The 18911-nt window shown below is 45.3% G+C and overlaps 1 protein-coding gene across 3 annotated transcripts in view; it reads right to left on the reverse strand.

Moving 5' to 3' along the window:
* Positions 1-18911, reverse strand: part of PCSK6 (proprotein convertase subtilisin/kexin type 6) — a 110259-nt gene that overhangs the window by 26614 nt on the left and 64734 nt on the right. For all 3 annotated transcript variants that reach the window (XM_048481958.1, XM_048481957.1, XM_048481959.1), the window contains 4 exons: positions 17607-17710; positions 12865-12982; positions 6285-6473; positions 2654-2790 (listed from right to left, as the gene is read on the reverse strand). In XM_048481958.1, coding sequence (XP_048337915.1) covers positions 2654-2790; positions 6285-6473; positions 12865-12982; positions 17607-17710 — 548 coding nt within the window. The remainder of the gene's footprint in view (positions 1-2653; positions 2791-6284; positions 6474-12864; positions 12983-17606; positions 17711-18911) is intronic.

Below are 18911 nucleotides of genomic sequence, written 5' to 3' on the forward strand. Positions count from 1 at the left end.
TGTACAATTGTCACTAATTTGCACATCCAGTGATCTGAAGGAACTTAGCTCACCGGCAAAGCTAAGTTCCAGTCAGATGAGAGCTAGCATGGGATAGTGGTTGCGAGTGGTGGACTCTATTCTGCAGAACCAGATTTGATTTCCCCACTCGTCCACCTGAGCAGCAGGCTCTAATCTGGAGAACCAGGTTTGATTCCCCACTCCTCCACATACGCAGCAGACTCTGATCTGGATTTGTTTCCCCGCTCCTCTGCACGAAGCCTCCTGGGTGACCTTGGCCTAGTCATAGTTCTCTCCGAACTCTCTCAGCTCATCTCAAAAGATATAACTTGTAGGGAGACGAAGTTAAGGAGTCTGTAAGCCACTTTTGAGACTCCTTACAGTTGACAGAAGCAGGGCATAAATTCAAACCCTTCTCATTTGGAGGGACTCACTGGAAATGACAGCAGAGTTCACAAGCAAGGGCCTCCATGCCAATTCATTCTGCTAGCTTTGGCCTAAAGACCTCAAGAAGCCCGTCCTTCCCACCTCCACTAAATTTGGGACAACACAGAATTCTCAGTATGTAGAGAGATCTTGGGACCTTTTAAGCTACATTCATATCAGAATTATTTTTAATGCTGTTTCACTTCCTGTCCACACTGCAGCCAAACACCTCGTGGCTGAGAACAGACTGGTCTCTTGTACGAACAGGTTGGGGTGGGGGGGAGACCCATTTCTGTACGCCATTCAGGTTCTCTCTGGCAAGAGGATGAGGGGCCAGAAGTATAGGAGAGGGGAGAAATCCTGAAGAACTAGCAGGCAGCTTCTCAAGCACCACATATTATTAGCTGTTAATGTACACTCTCTGCAGATTGTGAAAGTTTTAGCAAGGAAAATGAAATTCTACACCATGCATGGTGACAGTAAAAACCCCCAATCCTTCCAATTTACAGACTGCGAGTTCACAAGGAGGTATTGTGTCATCTTTCTGCCTAAACTGGAACAGAATTTGTTATGTGGATCCACACAACAGCTTCCTATCATTGGGGGATGCAGGTTTTCTGGGCTGTATAGCCGTGGTCTGGTAGTTTTTGCTGCTAACACTTGGCCTGCATCTATGGCTGGCACCACCAGAGAAATGTCAAGGTGAGATGTGTTTCTCTCTGTCCCCTTCTGCACATGCAGAATAATGCACTTTCAGTCCACTTTCACAATAGTGTTCAAATGGATTTTGCTATTCCGTACAGTAAAATCCAGCTGCAAAGTGCATTGAAAGTGGATTGAAAGTGCACTATTCTGCATGTCCGGGAGGGGCCTCCATGGCACTGAGGAGGAGGAGAAGAAGAGGAGTTTGGATTTATATCTCCCCTTTCTCTCCTGTAAGAAGACTCAAAGGGGCTTACAATCTCCTTGCCCTTCCCCCCCCCACAACAAACACCCTGTGAGGTGGGTGGGGCTGAGAGAGCTCTGAAGAACTGTGACTAGCCCAAGGCCACCCAGCTGGCATGTGTGGGAGTGCACAGGCTAATCTGGTTCACCAGATAAGCCTCCACAGCTCAAGTGGTAGAGCGGGAAATCAAACCCAGTTCTCCAGATTAGAGCACACCTGCTCTTAACCACTACACCACACTGGCTCTCATCTTACCTCAGGATCCAAACTAAGGTTTTGTGACATCATGGAGAGAAACATATCTTACTGTGACATGCCTCTGAAGATGCCAGCCACAGATGCTGGCAAACCATTTGGAGCACAACCACAGCCACATAGCCCAGAAATCCCACAATAGTCAGTTGATTCCAGGCATGACAGCCTTCAACAAGACCACCTGTAACTGTTCATGTACTGTGCTCCCATTCCACCCCCACTCTTCGCTGGGACCTTTCCCAAATATGTCTGGGCATGATCTTCTGAGAAATACCACAATCAAAGCACCTTTGACTGCCAGGTGCTTTTGCAATTCCTGCCCAAATCAGCCCTAATCTCCTTTCCCCAAATCAGCCCTAATCGCCCGTTCCCCCTGAACATATTTCGGCAGATTAAAACTGGCAACTGACATATTTCTACAGATTTAGCATTTCAATGGCACAGGGTGGGTGGAAGCCATGGGGTACTCCATGCCCCTGTGAACCCAGAATCATCCAGCGTGGTGTAGTGGTTAAGAGATGGTGGATTCTAATCTGGAGGTTTGATTCCCCACTCCTCCACCTGAGCGGCAGAGGCTTGTCTTATGTATCAGATGTGCTTCTACACTCCTACATTCCTGCTGGGTGACCTTGGGATAATCACAGCTCTCAAGAACTCTCTCAGCCCCACCAACCTCCCAGTGTGTCTGTTGTGGGGAGAGGAAGGGAAAGGAGCTTGTAAGCCACCTTGAGTCTCCTTACAGGAGAGAAAGGTGGAATATAAATCCAGACTCCTCCTCTTCATCATCTACAGGAAAACTGGAAGCAACATGGAAGATCCCTGCCAGATGGATGCAGTCGTGTGCTCAACAGAGGGGCAAACATGATTAGAAAAAGTTGTGCTGAAAATTCAAAAGTTTGTCCACAGCCACTCTGCATTTGGGAAACATCAGTTGCCACATGGAGTACCACCACGGAAAAGGTATTTACAAAAAACCCTCTCTGTAATTTTCACAATGTAGCAGAAGACCAGCCAAAGGGCACTGACCTTGCATCTCTGGGTTTCGAACACGATACGGCTTATCATGGATTTCCAGCGTCCATTCGCCCGCAGCTCGCTCTCCCCAACAGTGGACAGTCATGAATTCCCAGTTCTTAAAGCCATCGACGGAACTGTCATGTGGCCTGTGAATGGGGGGACAAACCAAAGAAGTCACACCAAGGTAACTGAAAAGGATGTTTCAAGAAAAACTCTAAAAAGAAATTATTAAAAAAGAGAAAAACTCTGAATGCTGCCACCTGTGCCTTTACAGCAGTATCTGCAAATCTCAGCTCTTCAGTAGTAAAAGAGTTAAAAATTATGTTTGCAAGTAACCCTATAGCTAGGTTATCATAGCTCATGGAGTGTTAAGTAGCTAGTTACCAGCATCAATGAGGTGGTCACTGGCTAATCAATATATTGCCATATAGACTGTGTGGCAAGTCGTGCAGATGACCTCAGAGGAAGATGTAAAGGCAACTTCCCCTCTTTGTTCCCATCAGCCACACCTTTTACTTTGTAGAAGCAACATGCAGATCGTCTTAGAGTGGATTACTTATTGTTTTTCTACCCATGTGCCCCCCTATTTGCTTTTCTTAATAAACTTTATGATAAGCTAACCCGCAGTATCTGTGCTTAGTTAAACAACATATATTTGACATAACCCCTTCCTATAGCTAAAAGATGTCTGTTACAACCCTGGAAAGATAAAACCCCACCTCTGATAAATCAATGGATCGAGGACTGTAGAACTTTATCAATATTTCCACACGTAGCATATAGACCGAGTTGTACATGGACTTGTTTCTAGATATTTGGAAACCGTTTATAGAAACTTATGTCAAGATCCACCACCACTGTTATATTTTTCCTCTGCAGAGACTTGCTGGGTGGCCTCTTGTCCATATACCAACCCTGCTTAACTTACAATATCTGATTATATATGGCAGTGGTGGCGAACCTTTGGCACTCCAGATGTTATGGACTACAATTCCCATCAGCCCCTGCCAGCATGGCCAATTGGGCTATACCACACCACTTTCCTCCTGGAACTCACCATAGGCACACCCCAATGTTACTCGTATTGCTTTGCATCCTGAGGAGATCCCCTATCCTTCCATTATCCCCCTCCTCACTTCTCCAGTTCTAGTCTTATTCCTGATCCAAATGCATGACTCCAAAACTATTTTCTGCCTACCCTGGGAAAAAAAATGGACCCCCATTCCAACTTATATGTTGGAGCAGCCTCGCTTTTCTAGATTCCAGCATTTCAAATGAACCAATTTCCAGCAGCCAGAAGACCATGCCACAGCGTGAGAAGAAATAACAACTCCCCACAAAGAGTGGGGGGGCCACAAGGATTCACTGAAGCACTTCCAGCTTTGGAGGGTTTTGAAGCAAACACTTTTCTCCACAGGACTGAGCTCACAGAAGTCACAGGAGAAAAGCAACTCCATGAGTTTCCTCATCTTTTGAAAAGTGATTTGGTAAACCATTCTACAGCTCAGCCTCGGGCTACCATATTCCCATGGGTTCGCATGACTGCACATATGCAGGGATGACCTCCAATGCCGTCCCATGAGAAGGGGTTAAGACATGCTTCCGTTTCCACCCCTACGCACACACTAGAGGCACATGGTTTTGCAAAATGACAACATTCGGCACAATTAAAGGATGTTGAAGTTTCAGTATTTGAAGTCGAAATCGGACCCCTGCGTTTGACTTTTGGATGGCAGGATTCAAAATTTACCATCCACATTTGCAATTCTCCTCTTTTGAGCTGATGAATTAGCAAAACTCACTAAGGACAGTCAAATGCTCTTTGCAACCATGAAATTATCTTTGGTCGTCCAAGTGTTTATATCTAACACTAAATATTCAGCACCTTCAGAGTGCCCGAAAGAGATTTGTTTTGAAAATTTGCCAAGAGAAAAAAAATGAAGGGAGGGGGTTAATTCTCAGGCATCACATACACAGCGATACACATACGAAGAAGAGTTCGGATTTATACCCCACTATCTCCTATAAGGAGACTCAGTTTACAAGCTCCTTTCACTTCCTCTCCCCACAACAGAGGGGGAAAGCTGTGACCAGTTTGCGATCACAGTTTGCGATCACCCAGCAGGAACACAGGAGTGTGGAAACAAATCTGGTTCACCAGATAAGAGTCTGCAACTCATGTGGAGGAGTGGGGAATCAAACCTGGTTCTCCAGATTAGAATCCACCTGCTCTTAACCACTACACCATGCTGGCTCTCATGTAGTGATGGCCATAGGTATAAATGGTTCTTAACCACTGCATGGACACACAGGTGCTTGCATACACACACAGTGTTCTAGCATCCAGCCATGGTTGATTACACTCTATTTCACTTATTTATTTACATTTTATATCTTCCATCTTTCTCCTCAATGGGGACCCAAAACTGCTTACATAATACCTCCAGTCTATCTCACAACAACCCTTGGGGATAGAAGAAGAGAAGAAGAGTTTGGATTTATATCCCCCTTTCCTGCAAATAGACTCAAAGGAGTTTACAATCTCCTTTCCCTTCCCCCTCCACAACAAACACCCTGTGGGGTAGGTGGGGCTGAGTGAGATCCGAAGAACTATGAGTAGCCCAAGGGCACCCAGCTGATGTGTGTTGGAGTGCACAAGCTAATCTGGTTCCCCAGATAAGCCTCCATAGCTCAAGTGGCAGAGCAGGGAATCAAACTCAGTTCTCTAGATTAGAGTGCACCTGCTCTCAACCACTATGCCATGCTGGCTTAGATTCTAGTCTGACACTTTAGCCATTATACCAGGCTGGCTTGAAGTCCATGGCTAGCCAGATGCTGAAGCTTGTGGGGCAACAGCTGCCTTCTTTTTAGGTGTAGCAGATCATGACCTCAGCATTGCCTGCCTCTCTTAAAAAGAAAATACAAAAGGACAACCAGTCGCCTCCTGTTTGTGTTCATGGTTTAACGAAGCAGAAGGTGGAAGGAGATGCAATCCCCCTGGATATATTATTTTCCACAGCATCTCTCACTTCTGTACTTTACCGAAGACGAGTGCCAAGAAAGAAAATAAAGGACAAGAAAACAGGACTGAAATGTGCAGTTGTGCGAAAACGGATGTGGCTGAATAAAAGTACGCACCTCAGGCACTACACGCATTTGTGAAGCATTGCTGGCTTTCACCAGGTACCCCCGTGCAGCTGGCTCTTCTGCAAGATTCAGGGCACTTTTGCACATGCAGAATAATGAACTTTCAATGCACATTCAATGCACTTTGCAGCTAAATTTTATTGTGCAGAATAGCAAAATCCACTGGCAAACAATTGTGAAAGGGAATTGAAAGCGCATTATTCTGCATGTGCGGAAGTGCCCTCAGAGCCAGAATCTCTCTCCTTCTTTGGAGGTTTTTGAACAGAGGCTGGATTGCCATCAGTCAAGGGTGCTTTGATTGTGTCTTCCTGCATGGCAGGGGGTTGGATTGGATGGCCCTTGGGGTCTCTTCCAACTCTATGATTCCTTCCTTCCCCCAACTAAGTTCTTCCTAGCCAGACAGGAAGGAGTAATTTAATACAGCATGGTCCATCACAGCCATAGATGCTCTGGAGCAGAAACAGTGTTGTGTTCAAGATATGGTTCAGCTCACCTCCTCTCCAGGAGTTGAGACTTTGTTCCAGAAGGAGACGTCAGGCTGATCTGGAGGTCTCCTCGCCGAGGGTGCACCATGGTAATCCGCACAACAACATGCTCCAAGTGTACCACATGATGGTTGCGCTGGTCAGCACAGGCGTTTGTTACAGTCACTGTCCTCACCATCTTGTTGGTAGGGATGAACCTAAATGTTCAGAAAGAAAGGAAAGGTTGATGTTTCTAAAGGGCAGGAGTGTAAGTTGGGTAAAGCCGAACCGAAAAAAACCTGAAAAATACCTGATTGGTATTTTAGTCCAGAAAAAAGGGTGGCAATTTAAGGGAGCTGAAAAGTGGATACTGCCAAAAGTAATGTCACTTTGGTCCCACCACCATTTCTAAAAAAAAAACAACAACCAAAAACAACCCTCTCCCTTTCCCCTTCATGTCCTTGCTGGCTGGGTTTTAGACGCAACAGGTGCAATCCGAAGACACCTGGAAATTTTCAGGTTTGAGTACTCAATTTTTTTTGCTGGTATAGGTATTTTCTGGGACTATTAAACCCAAATCTGAAATATGCCCTCCCCCCCGCCCCCGTTGTCACTTACCCCTACTGGAAGGCTCAGATGGGTCGATCTGAGAAACACTAAGGCATACCCTACAACATCTCTATAGCTCAGACAAATGGTCCATTTATCCTATTTCCCCACACAGGTATATGTGCGAGAAACAGGATGCTAGACTAGATGGATCATTGGTCCAATACATTATGGCTGCTCTTGCATGCTTACAGGGGGCCAACCAGAAAGCCTGAAAGACCCACAATTTCTGGCAATTTCCAATCAATGGTACTGTTCTCAAGCTAAGTTGCACAAAAAGGTTTTCCTTGGGTTAGGAATGGACTGTTTTTGGGATTTCTAATTCAGTTCAAAAGAAAAGCAACATCTTGCAACATCTCCTAAAACAACAGCGATGACATCAGTGGAGGATTTCGTGCTTTCAGAGGCTCCATTCTCTGCTACACAGTCACCCACCCACCAGCAGCAAACCAACTCCCAGCACAGGGTTTGGAGCGTGTTGTTGATGTCTAATTCATTGGGAGGGAGCGGCTTGTCAGCCCCCAGGATTACTCCAGAGATGCTTCAGAGCATATGTTTGAAAATTCTCAGCGGGGATTACATCGTCAGTCTTTCACTTTGCCTTACTCATAAAGGCAGAACTGAAAAAAGCTGTAAACAGTGATGTCATTTCTCAGGGAGAGGGAGACATTTTATTATTATTTTTTCTTTTTAAAAAGGAGACATCAAAACGTTATTGGCATGCAGCATGACCCCATCTCAAGATGTGGATCTGCGCCAACTGTTTCGAGATGTGGATTTGCGCCACCGTTCCTGACTTTCTCCGGTTTAAGCAGCACTTGTCGGCACCTGGAATCCTGATCGAAAATATGGGCGTGCCAAATCGAGTCAGGAAAGCAATTTTTCATTCCAATCACAAATACGTTGTGTAGGGGAAAATATCAATAGGGCTTCCCCAGCATGCCGCATCACAGAACGACCTTGTTAGAAGAAGAAGAAGAGTTTGGATTTGTACCCCACCTTTCTCTCCTGTAAGGAGACTCAAGGTGGCTTACAAGCTCCTTTCCCTTCCTCTCCTCACAACAGACACCCTGTGAGGTAGGTGGGGCTGAAAGTGTTCAGGAGAGACTATGACTAGTTCAAGGTCACCCAGCAGGAATATAGGAATGCAGAAACACATCTGGTTCACCAGATAAGCCTCTGCCACTCAGGTAGAGGAGTGGGGAATCAAACCCAGTTCTCCAGATTAGAATCCATCTGCTCTTAACCACTACACCATGCTGGCTCTCAGAAGCAGAGCTACTGCTCTGTTGCTCTCTCTTGAAACAGGAAAGGGGATCCGTTGAACACGGGATACTCTCTGCGTGTCCATCAGAGCTCTCATGCCCACAACAAATCACACAATTGTGGAATGTAGTGATTATGCATGAAGTCTCTAGTCCTTTCCACACAATCAAAATAAAACATTTTGAGGCAGGAAATAAAATGTTCCCTCTGAGGAGTTCCACGTGGTTTATAGCCCCAAATGTTTTATTTCCAGCCTCAAAACGTCTTATATGCATGGAACATTTTAGCAATTCTTTTTGTGGCATACATATGGCAGGTCTGGTTGAAATGTCAATGATCTCCACCAAGCATCCCCTGTTGAAATTCAGTCTGGACATGAGTTCTCGGCCACCCGGTCCACTCAGGGTAAACAGCAAACATGCTCTTGGGAGGGGATCTTGAAACCCAGATGTTATCCTGATTGACCAGCTGTGGAATGGCCCTTTTCAAAACATTCCAATTCCCAGATGGCTTCAACGCACAGACAAACAGGGCACAGCTGAAAGAACATTGCCAGTATCCCAACCATCCTAGGAAAATAAGCGAAGGAGATGCCCGCAGCAGCTGGAAGGGGATACATTTTGAGAGCATAGGTGCACCACAACTGGAAGGATGCTGTTGGGTCAGGAAACAGACAGGCAAGGATGGGTGTATTTTCATCCCTCCATCTATCATTCATCCCAAAGTATACACAAAGAAACAGACTGACAGCTTAGTCCCCAACCACTCTACTCACTTGAAGGGTAGCTTGGAATTAACCTGCTTCTAGAGTTCTAGAGTCTTCTGGAACATGAAGGGTTTAACAAGACCTTATCCTGCTGGGTGACCTTGGGCAAGTCACAGTTCTCTTAGAACTCTCAGCCCCACTTACCTCACAAGGTGTCTGTTGTGGGGAGAGGAAGGGAAAGGAGCATGTAGGCCACCTTGAATCTCCTTCCAGGAGAGAAAGGTGGGTATAAATCCAAACTCCTCCTACTCCTCCTACGCAGTGGCGTAGGAGGTTAAGAGCTCGTGTATCTAATCTGGAGGAACCGGGTTTGATTCTCCACTCTGCCGCCTGAGCTGTGGAGGCTTATCTGGGGAATTCAGATTAGCCTGTGCACTCCCACACATGCCAGCTGGGTGACCTTGGGCTAGTCACAGCTTCCAGGAGCTCTCTCAGCCCCACCTGCCTCACAGGGTGTTTGTTGTGAGGGGGGAAGGGCAAGGAGATTGTAAGCCCCTTTGAGTCTCCAACAGGAGAGAAAGGGGGGATATAAATCCAAACTCTTCTCCTCCTCCTCCTCCTCCTTTTGTTTACATGTTGTTCATTTTGAATGCCCAGTTAAGTAAGATGTTCCTTTCAGACCTCTCCATGTTCTCTCTGTTGAACGGGGGGAGGGGGGGCACCAAAGTCACAGTTTACATAAGGCAGCAAAAAAGAAGAAGAGTTGGTTTTGACACCCCACTTTTCTCTACATTTTAAAGGTCCCTTCCACACGGGCAGAATAGGGCACCTTTGAACCACTTTCAACACACTTTGCAGCTGTGCGGAATAGCAAAATCCACTTGCAAACAATTGTGAAAGTGCGTTACTCTGCACGTGCAGAAGGGGTCAAAGAGTCTCAAAGTGGCTTATTAATGCCTTCCTTTCCCTTCCCCCACAACAAACATCTTGGGAAGTAGGTGGGGCCGAGAGAGTTCTGAGAGAACTGTGACTGGTCCAAGGTCACCCAGCAGGCTTCATGAGGAAGAGTGGCGAAGCAAACCCTGTTCACTAGATTAGAATCAACTGCTGGTGTGAAGGAGTGGGGAATAAAACAGATCAGAGTCCACCAGTCCTAATCATTACACCATTCTAGGTCTCTCTGGGTTTGTACTACACATAGGGCAAAATCATCACCTTTAAGAGAAAGGAAGTACTCTTGGTTCACCTGCGTGAGCCCTGAACAGCAGACAGGTGTAATACTACCCTCTGGCCACCTAGAACAGGAGCAGGTAAGAAAAAAGCCTTGCCGATTCTGTTCTAGGTCTTGTTAGGACACCCTCTGGTATGATACAGATTAGGATAATAGCCAAAGGACTGTGCTTTCCCCAGTGTAAATCTCACAAGAATTTATCGAATGATTCTCGCTTAACTTCATTCCCTCATCTGCAACAGGGGAATTACGTTTTTGACTACAAGGTAGCATTTTGTGTGTACTGTGTTATGATACACTTTGAACACTTAGGCCCCATCCGCACATGCAGAATAATGCACTTTCAATCCACTTTCACAATTGTTTGCAAGTGGATTTTGTATTTGGCACAGTAAAATCCAGCTCAAAGTGCATTGAAAGTGGACTGAAAGTGCATTATTCTGCATGTGCGGAAGGGGTATTAGTGGCACTATGTAAGTGTTAACAACAGTGGCTGTTTGGTGGTTGTCATTCCTTCATTTCCAGCCTGATGCGCTGGGCACCTCAGAGCTCACGAATGTGTTTCCTGATGCCGACTTCCCTCTTCCCCAAAGCAAAGCGCCAATCACAGCTTTCCTTGACCACTCTGGAGAAAGAAGTGCTTTACGTGAACCTTGGGAGTCGTTATTGTTGGCTTTTCTCTTCCTTATTGGACCAGGCAAAAGCCAGCGTGGTGTAGGGGTTAAGAGCAGCAGACTCGAAGGCTCATTCCGCACACGCAGAATAATGCACTTTCAAACTGCTTTCAGTGCTCTTTGAAGCTGTGCGGAATAGCAAGATCCACTTGCAAACAGTTGTGAAAGTGGTTTGAAAACGCATTATTTTGCATGTGCGGAAGGGGCCTAATCTGGAGAACCAGGTCCGATTCCCCACTCTTCCATGTGAAGCCTGCTGGATGACCTTGGACCAGTCACAGTTCTCTCAGAACTATCTCAGCCCATGCAGAGGTAGGCAATGGCAAATCCCCTCTGAACGTCTCTTGACTTGAAAACCCTACAGGGTCACTGTAAGTTAGCTGTAACTTCATGGCACTTTGCACCACAGTAAAGCAAGGAATGCCTCAGAAGAACCCAGCATTAGCCGGCATCCCCTTGGGCTTTACCGATGCGCCATGGCTTTTTCAGCTGTGCTCAATCCCTGGTGAGAAAAAGCAGAGAAGGAAATTGTTTGCCAGGCAGCGAATGTACGTCAAGGCAGAGCTGAACTGACTTCCAGTCACCCTCTGGGTTCAGAAAAAGTTTACGCAGTTGGGTAATTAAAACCAGTTGTCAATACAAAAGCCATCTCAAGCTATACCAGCACAAATTGGAGTGCCCCCGCCCCCACAGGATTTTTTTTAATGGCTGGAAGAGATCTCAGAATGTGTTTGCCCGCATGGCCTCCCAAGGAACAAGCTCACAGACGTAACTAAACAATAGCAATTACAGAACAGCTCCATGTCTGGGCAATTTAGTGCTTTATCCAAAGAAGCCCATGAAACCCCAGCAAAGACGCCGTAAGCTTTTCATCATAAGCCAGCATCCATATGTTCTTCGAACTTCCCATCCCAGCCCTTTAGATATACTGTGCTTTCTGCAGGTTGCTACCTTCTTTTGCTGGCTCACACATTTGCAAGAAACGAAAAAGCAGAAGGTGACGGCGTGTTTTCTTTCTCCCCTTCTTCCTTGTTTCTTATACACCCACGGATGGAGAACCACTGAGAACCCCGGGAAAAGCAGCTGTTTCCAACAAATACTACAAGGCAGTCCACTTGGGGCTGTCCTTGAGAAGGAAGGAAGAAACTAAATTCCTTTGAAACGTGGTGTTGGAAGAGAGTGCAATGGATACTGGGGACTGCCAAAAAACCCCCAAATCAGTGAGTTCTACATCAAATCAAGCTAGAACTGTCCCTAGAAGATAAATGACTAAACTGAAGCTGTCATATTTTGGTCACATAGAAGACAAGAATCACTGAGAATTTATACCCCACCTTTCTCTCTTGTAAGGAGTCTCAAAGCAATGTACAAACTCCTTTCCCTTCCTCTCCCCACAACAGATACCTTATGAGGTAGGTGGGGCTGAGGGAGTTCTGAGAGAACTGTGACTAGCCCAAGGTCACCCTGCAGGAAGGTAGGTGTGGGGAAACAAATCTGGTTCATCAGAGAAGAGTCTGCCGCTCATGTGAAGGAGTGGGGAATCAAACCCAGTTCTCCAGATTAGAGTTCGCCTGCAGCAGTGGCATAGGAGCAGTGGCGTAGGAGGTTAAGAGCTAGTATATCTAATCTGGAGGAACCGGGTTTGATTCCCAGCTCTGCGCCTGGGGAATTCAGATTAGCCTGTACACTCCCACACACGCCAGCTGGGTGACCTTGGGCTAGTCACAGTTCTTCGGAGCCCTCTCAGCCCCCACCCACCTCACAGGGTGTTTGTTGCGAGGGGGGAAGGGCAAGGAGATTGTCAGCCCCTTTGAGTCTCCTGCAGGAGAGAAAAGGGGGATATAAATCCAAACTCTTCTTCTCTTCTTCTCTTAACAGCTACACCACACTGGCTCTCAAGGAAGACCCAACATGAGATTAATCGACACTATCAAGGAAGCCACAGCTCTCAGTTTGTAAGATTTGAGCAAGGATATTGAACAGTAGGATATTTTGGAGGGCATTGATTCCTAAGGTCACCATGAGTTAGGAGGACTTGACAGCACTTCACAGACACAGACACGCACAAAGAAAGTTCTACACCCATAAGGGAGCAAAAGGGTCTCAACCCCATTAACACTCACCGAGGTCGATTATTGGCCGTTCCGATACAAACATGTTGAGCGGGGACAGTCTGCCACTTTTTGGCTTCGACAACGAGCGCTTCTGCATCCACCAGGCCAAAACCATACAGATGGCTAACTGGGGGGGAAAACAGTTTTCTCAAGTACTCACTTGTTTATTAAAGAGAGAGTGGAGGGGAAATCCCCACTACCCAGGAAGTTATTCACATATTTTTGATCCTCTGTGTTATAGTTTCCAAGAGACATAAAACAAAAGGAAACTTATTTTCTCTCCTGGTGGGAGAGTTTGCGCTTGTTCTTTACACTTGTCAAAACCCTTTTTAAAAATGCCACTCTCTTAGTCTCTCACTCTGTAGCAAGCTTGGGAAAATAGAATCGGCGCTAAATATGCTAAACAGAGACTTTCACAGCAACGGAGCTGCTGGTGCATATTCAATGGTTTATATTCAAAGCACCGGCTGCTTTTAGAAAGTTCGCATAGGTATTCTGTCACCTTTCCTTGTTTCTCGATGAGAATTTTTATTTATTTTACATATCTAAACAACATACATAGAAAGATAAAATGAAAAATCCCAATCTAGTCCCCCTCCCCCTATAATAACAGTACTAAGTGAAAAGAAAAGAAAAACACCCCACATACACAAACACCTACACATATATATGGTGACTTCAAGCTACCTCACTAAGGATCCAAGCATAAATTGAACTCCGTGTTTATAATTAATATCTGCATTTTCCCCATAGTCCTTCTTGTAAAGTTGTCTTCATCCAGCACGCTGTTTTCATTTAAGCCTCAAATCCTGCCGTTGTTTCTCTGTTTGTATGTGTTTTCAATAAGTAGTCTGCAAAGGATTTCCAGTCTTCCAGAAAATTGTCCGTATTCTTGTCTCTTATAACCGCCAACAGCCTTGCCATCTCAGCATACTCTGTGACTTTCAAGATTCAGTCTTGTTTTGTGGGGATTTTGTGGTCCCTCCTTTCCTTATTTCAAAACATACATGCTGCTCAACTGCCATGTGAGTGGGACTCCACAGTGGCCAAACCAGAAGAGGTCCATGGTACACCACAGTGGCTAAAACAGTGTTGGCCCAGGGTTTGAATTTTACCTCTAAAATGCATTTCCTCAATCACCTTAGCAACAGCATTCTCTCTTAGCTTCTTACCTTCATCTGAAATAGGGGCCCGGTGATATTTGACTAACTTACAGGAGTGTTGAAAAGATTTTTAACATAATGTACGTGAACTTCTTTGGACACTGAAAACACTATATAAAATATTGGTTTAATATTCTAAAGAAACTGAGAATTTATGTACTTGTGGTCTGCCATGCAGTGAGTGTACATTCCCTTCGGGTCAGATTCTTGGTTGTGCACATGTTTTCTCCCTCCCAAACTTAACTAAACTGCAGATTAGAGAAGCCATGTAGTTTTTGAAACCTGGCAAAAGCCCCCCCAACACACCCATGAAAACAAAGTGAATTAGCATTTATTTTGCTTTCTATGGGAAAGCAATTACTCCCAGTGGATAGTGTAAGCTACGGAGGGTCGGCATAAGGGCAAATATGTTCACTTCACAGTGGGAGAAACCCGTTGAGATACAACACAGCACAAAAACCCCACTGATGAAGCACACAGCCGCGAGGTAAACACTGCATGCATAAATGGCCGAAGAATCTTCTAAAGTCACATAGAAGAGGAAAGGGGTTCAATAATAATTGCTTAATATATGTTTAAGCCCCCAAAGCCATCCCAAACAGAACTTAAAGTGTCCACTGAAATCAGCAGTTCTGCTCACCACTGTCAGCACAGGGGATTCCACATTAAAACATAAAGTGGGGATGAATTCTTCTTCTACACACAAGGCTGAGATGGTATCATTGGTCCAAGTTTGAATGGCAAAGCTGGGATTCGAACCCATGTCTCCCAGATCCTAGCCTGGACAAGACTGGCTTTCTTATGCTAACTACTAGACAAGGCGGGCTTATTTCTAGCTAGTGCACAAGGCTGGCTTTCTTATGCTATCCGATTAGGTCATTTTTGAAATCTCCCTCGAGTCTCTGTGCAAAAGGGAGGCTATGAATAAAGTAAATTAGTAGGAAAATAAATTATAAGACACACAGTCCTAGAATCACAAGAACATGTGTCGAAGGTTCCTCTTTTTGCGAGTGCACCTCGGTCCATATAAAGCACCCTCTATTTCTAGGAGGGTGGCAGTCGGGAACCCCTGGGAGATTCATTTTTAGAAGCATTACCGGTAGTTGCTACAAAAGAGGATTATTGTCGGCTCGCCCAAAGCTTGCACGACAGAATTTCATTCTGAAGAGGGCTCCTTCTAAACCTCGACAACCATTTGTCACTTCGAGCTCAGCCAAAATTAAAGCAGGGATTTCTCAGATCTCGCCTCCCTCTCACGCAAGCCCTTCCCCAAACCCTTTTTCCTTGGCGTCTTTCACTGCTGTTCGGATTGCCTGCTGAAACAGACAAGGGCTTGCAAATACCCATTGATAAAAAAGGCTTTGAAGAGGATTATCAAATCTCACAACTGCCAATAGCTGCTTCTTGGCAGGTCTGCAGCTCTGGTAATAGAAAGAGTTTTCTTGAAATGGATACGGGAGCACTTCAGGCTCAGGAAACTTTTGGAGGATATTGATTTGGATTTATACCTTAATCCTGTGTGAGCTGGGGGTTGGGGGAGGGATAAATTACAGTAGCTAATAGAAAAGTTGGTGGCCGGTGCCAATTGTGACAGCAGGAAAATAAAACAGGACACCTATGGGAGCTGCATCCCGCTCGAGGAAGTCCCTGGGTATTCCTGAAAAGGCAACTTCCCAAATTAAAAACGACACCTCCTTTCCTCCTGCAAACTGTCCTGATGAGCACCGAGCAAGCGCAGTGCCCTCCAAGACTGGCAGAATGTCAAGGGCAGCTCAGTGCCAGTTAAGGAAAACATGAGACTCCTGCATTTTATATACAGAGAGAGAGAGGTGGATTCCGCACAGCAAATATCTATCGGATTGCAGTCATTTTAAAGGAACCCATTTTCAAAGGCTTTCACGGCCGGATTCAACTGGTTCTGGTGGGTTTTCCGGGCTGTGTGGCCGTGCTCTGGTGGATCTTGTTCCTCATGTTTCGCCTGCATCTGTGGCTGGCATCTTCAGAGGTGTGTCACAGAGGGAAGTCAGCCACAGATGCAGGTGAAACATTAGGAACAAGATCCTCCAGAGCACGGCCACACAGTCCAGAAAACCCAACAGAACCAGAACCCATTTTCTTTTTTCCAGTTCATGCGCTTTTGAATTGAGCAGCTCCTTGGGCTTGCTGGCTTTAAAAGCGGGAGCAACAGAAATGTAAAAAGGGAAAAAACTGGGGAGCAATTCCTTCCCAGCCTCCTTGCCTAGAAGCAAAATTATATGACCAAGATGGGTGGCGGATGGCATCTGAGCTGCTAATTTGGGGAGGGGCTGCTGCTCAATTGAAAAGCGCATGTCCCAAAATCCGGTTTTGTTTGCTGGCATCCCAAGTTAGAGCGTAGTAGCAGGTGTTTTCAAAGATCTTTCCCTGGCACTACGAAGAGCTGACGCCCATCAGAGTACAGAATCAAGGGATCAACATGCCAGCTCTGCTCAAGGCAGATTTATGCATTTCTAATCGTTCATGACCAACAAATGGGTAACCACAGGAGACAAATGGTCAGGAGTGAGGTGAGGAATTATAACCACTTTCAGCGCCTTAAAGTTAGCCTCTCCCTTCCCCGCATGACCCCGAGGCAAACCGAGGCTTCATACAGCTGCAATTGGCACCCCATGAATGGACTGAGATGTACAACCTGCACTCTGTCTGAGCTCGAAAGCTGACTACACTTAAAGGCCTTTTGTAAGGGAGGGTGTGATAATCTGTATAAAAGCTCTAAAGTGCTTTATTAATTGCTTTCTTGGTACTATGGGCTTTGAAATAGTGAAGCTTTAAGACAGCAGGTGGGTATGGAGCATCTCCAAGGATTCGTATCAAGAAGCATTTTTCCAATATACAAATATGCATTCGTGTCTTAATTTTCATGCACAGTCGGAAGACCATTTTGTCCCACTTATCCTGTTCAGCAAATCTTGCTTTTGTTTCTTTCAAACTGCTGTTAGGTTCTATGCTGTTTTCTCTCCATTTACTAGGCCATTGAAGCATCGATTTTAACAGCAATACCGTTATTGAATTTCGTTAATATAGTCAAGAAAAAACACACATATCTGCAGTTTCATGCTGAGACTGGAAAGAAGAAGAAGTTTGGGTTTATACCCCCTTTTCTTTTCTGTAGGAGACTCAAAGGGGCTTACAATCTCCTTTCCCTTACCCCCCACCCCAACAACAAACACCCTGTGAGGTGGGTGGGGCTGAGAGAGCTCAGAAGAACTGTGACTAGCCCAAGGTCACCCAGCTGGTGTGTGTTGGAGTGCACAGGCTAATCTAGTTCCCCAGATAAGCCTCAACAGCTCAAGCGGAACAGTGGGGAATCAAACCCAGTTCTCCAGATAAGAGTGCACCTGCTCTTAACCACTATGCCACTGCTGCTCCTAAAAGATCCTAAATTTTTTTTAAAGTTCAAAGTGGACCAGGCTCATCAAGTTTTCTGTTAATATCTCTCCAGATTAACTTCCATTACCCTCCTTTGCTAGACACGGTATTCCAAATTATATGTATCTTTGCCTGCTTCCCAGCAACCAACCCTTACAAAATGCATCTGACTGGTCTTACCTTTCCATCCAGCACCATTTGTTTTCCAGTCCCGGGATAAGAGATGTACTGGTCTAGATGTTTTAACAAGCAAGTGCTGAACGTCTCGCCAGGTCAACAAAGGGCTAAGCATAATGGGAGAAAGGGAAGCAGTTTAAAACAGGTGTTTGACAGCAAATGGTAGTCAGTGATGGGATTCTGAAACAGCGCTCCAAAAGGGACAGTGATAATTCTGATTTTCCTGATTAGGCTATTGTGAAGATTTGCAACAAGGGGAATAAAAGGCTTTTGACACTGAAGGCATTCTAATCACTTGTGGGGCAGAACAAGGGGATGAGTTTACAGGCAGATGCCACTTTCTCATGTTCCTCAATTTAAAAACTCTCTCCCTGCAAGCAGAGACCTAGCTCATCACTGCAGCTGGCCCTGCTAGATTTCTACTTGCAAGGCCATTTATTACTTATTTAAAATGTGACCTCTCAACTACAGCCAATTCTTTCCACCACAAGATAAGCTACCTCATTCTGCTGCAGGTGAAGACAAGCACTTCAACAGGCCACATAAAAGGCATGAAGTGTGAGATAACAGTTTCTCATTGCATGTGGGTATCGTTTCAGGGGAAGGAAAAATGTAGGGAGAAAAAATCATTGATTTCTATTATTATTCTCTCCCAACCGGGGCTCAACAGGGCCTTTTACATTGTTCTCACCTCATTCACTCTACCCACACAACAACAGCCCTGCATGGTAGGTTATGCTGAGAATATGGTACAGGCCCAAGGTCACCCATCAAGTTTCTGTAGAAGAGATCCTAATCCGACATGCTAACCACGACAATGACTCACATGTGTAGGAAGATTTCCACACACACACACAGGTTAGATTTAAAACTTTTTGCCATTCCACGGTCAGCAGAAACAAAATACTAACCTCCAACTATGTGATTGCAAAGTCAAAATACTTAGAACTATTGTAATTGCAAACTTTTGCATTATCTTATGTTGTTTTTTGCTCCACAGGCATCTCTTACAGTGTCTCAAACCCTGATTTATAATTATATCAAAGCCCCAAGCAGCAAACATTTGAATCCATTCCCTCTCCATCTACAAAACAAAGCTGGCGACCATTCAACATCATTTAATGTGCTTGATCCCAGCTCCTTAACGGTATGTTTTATATTGAGAACGAAACGATCACCAAACATACAGGCCTAACTCTTTTTAATTTATTTGTAACAAACGCTTCTCTTCCAGCGGCGTTCCCAGAACACAGAGTTTCAAAACGGAGCTAATTTATCTTGAAACATGCGCTGGGGAAGAGCATTGCT

Source organism: Sphaerodactylus townsendi, linkage group LG17 (assembly GCF_021028975.2).
Source record: "Sphaerodactylus townsendi isolate TG3544 linkage group LG17, MPM_Stown_v2.3, whole genome shotgun sequence".
Taxonomy (NCBI): domain Eukaryota; kingdom Metazoa; phylum Chordata; class Lepidosauria; order Squamata; family Sphaerodactylidae; genus Sphaerodactylus; species Sphaerodactylus townsendi.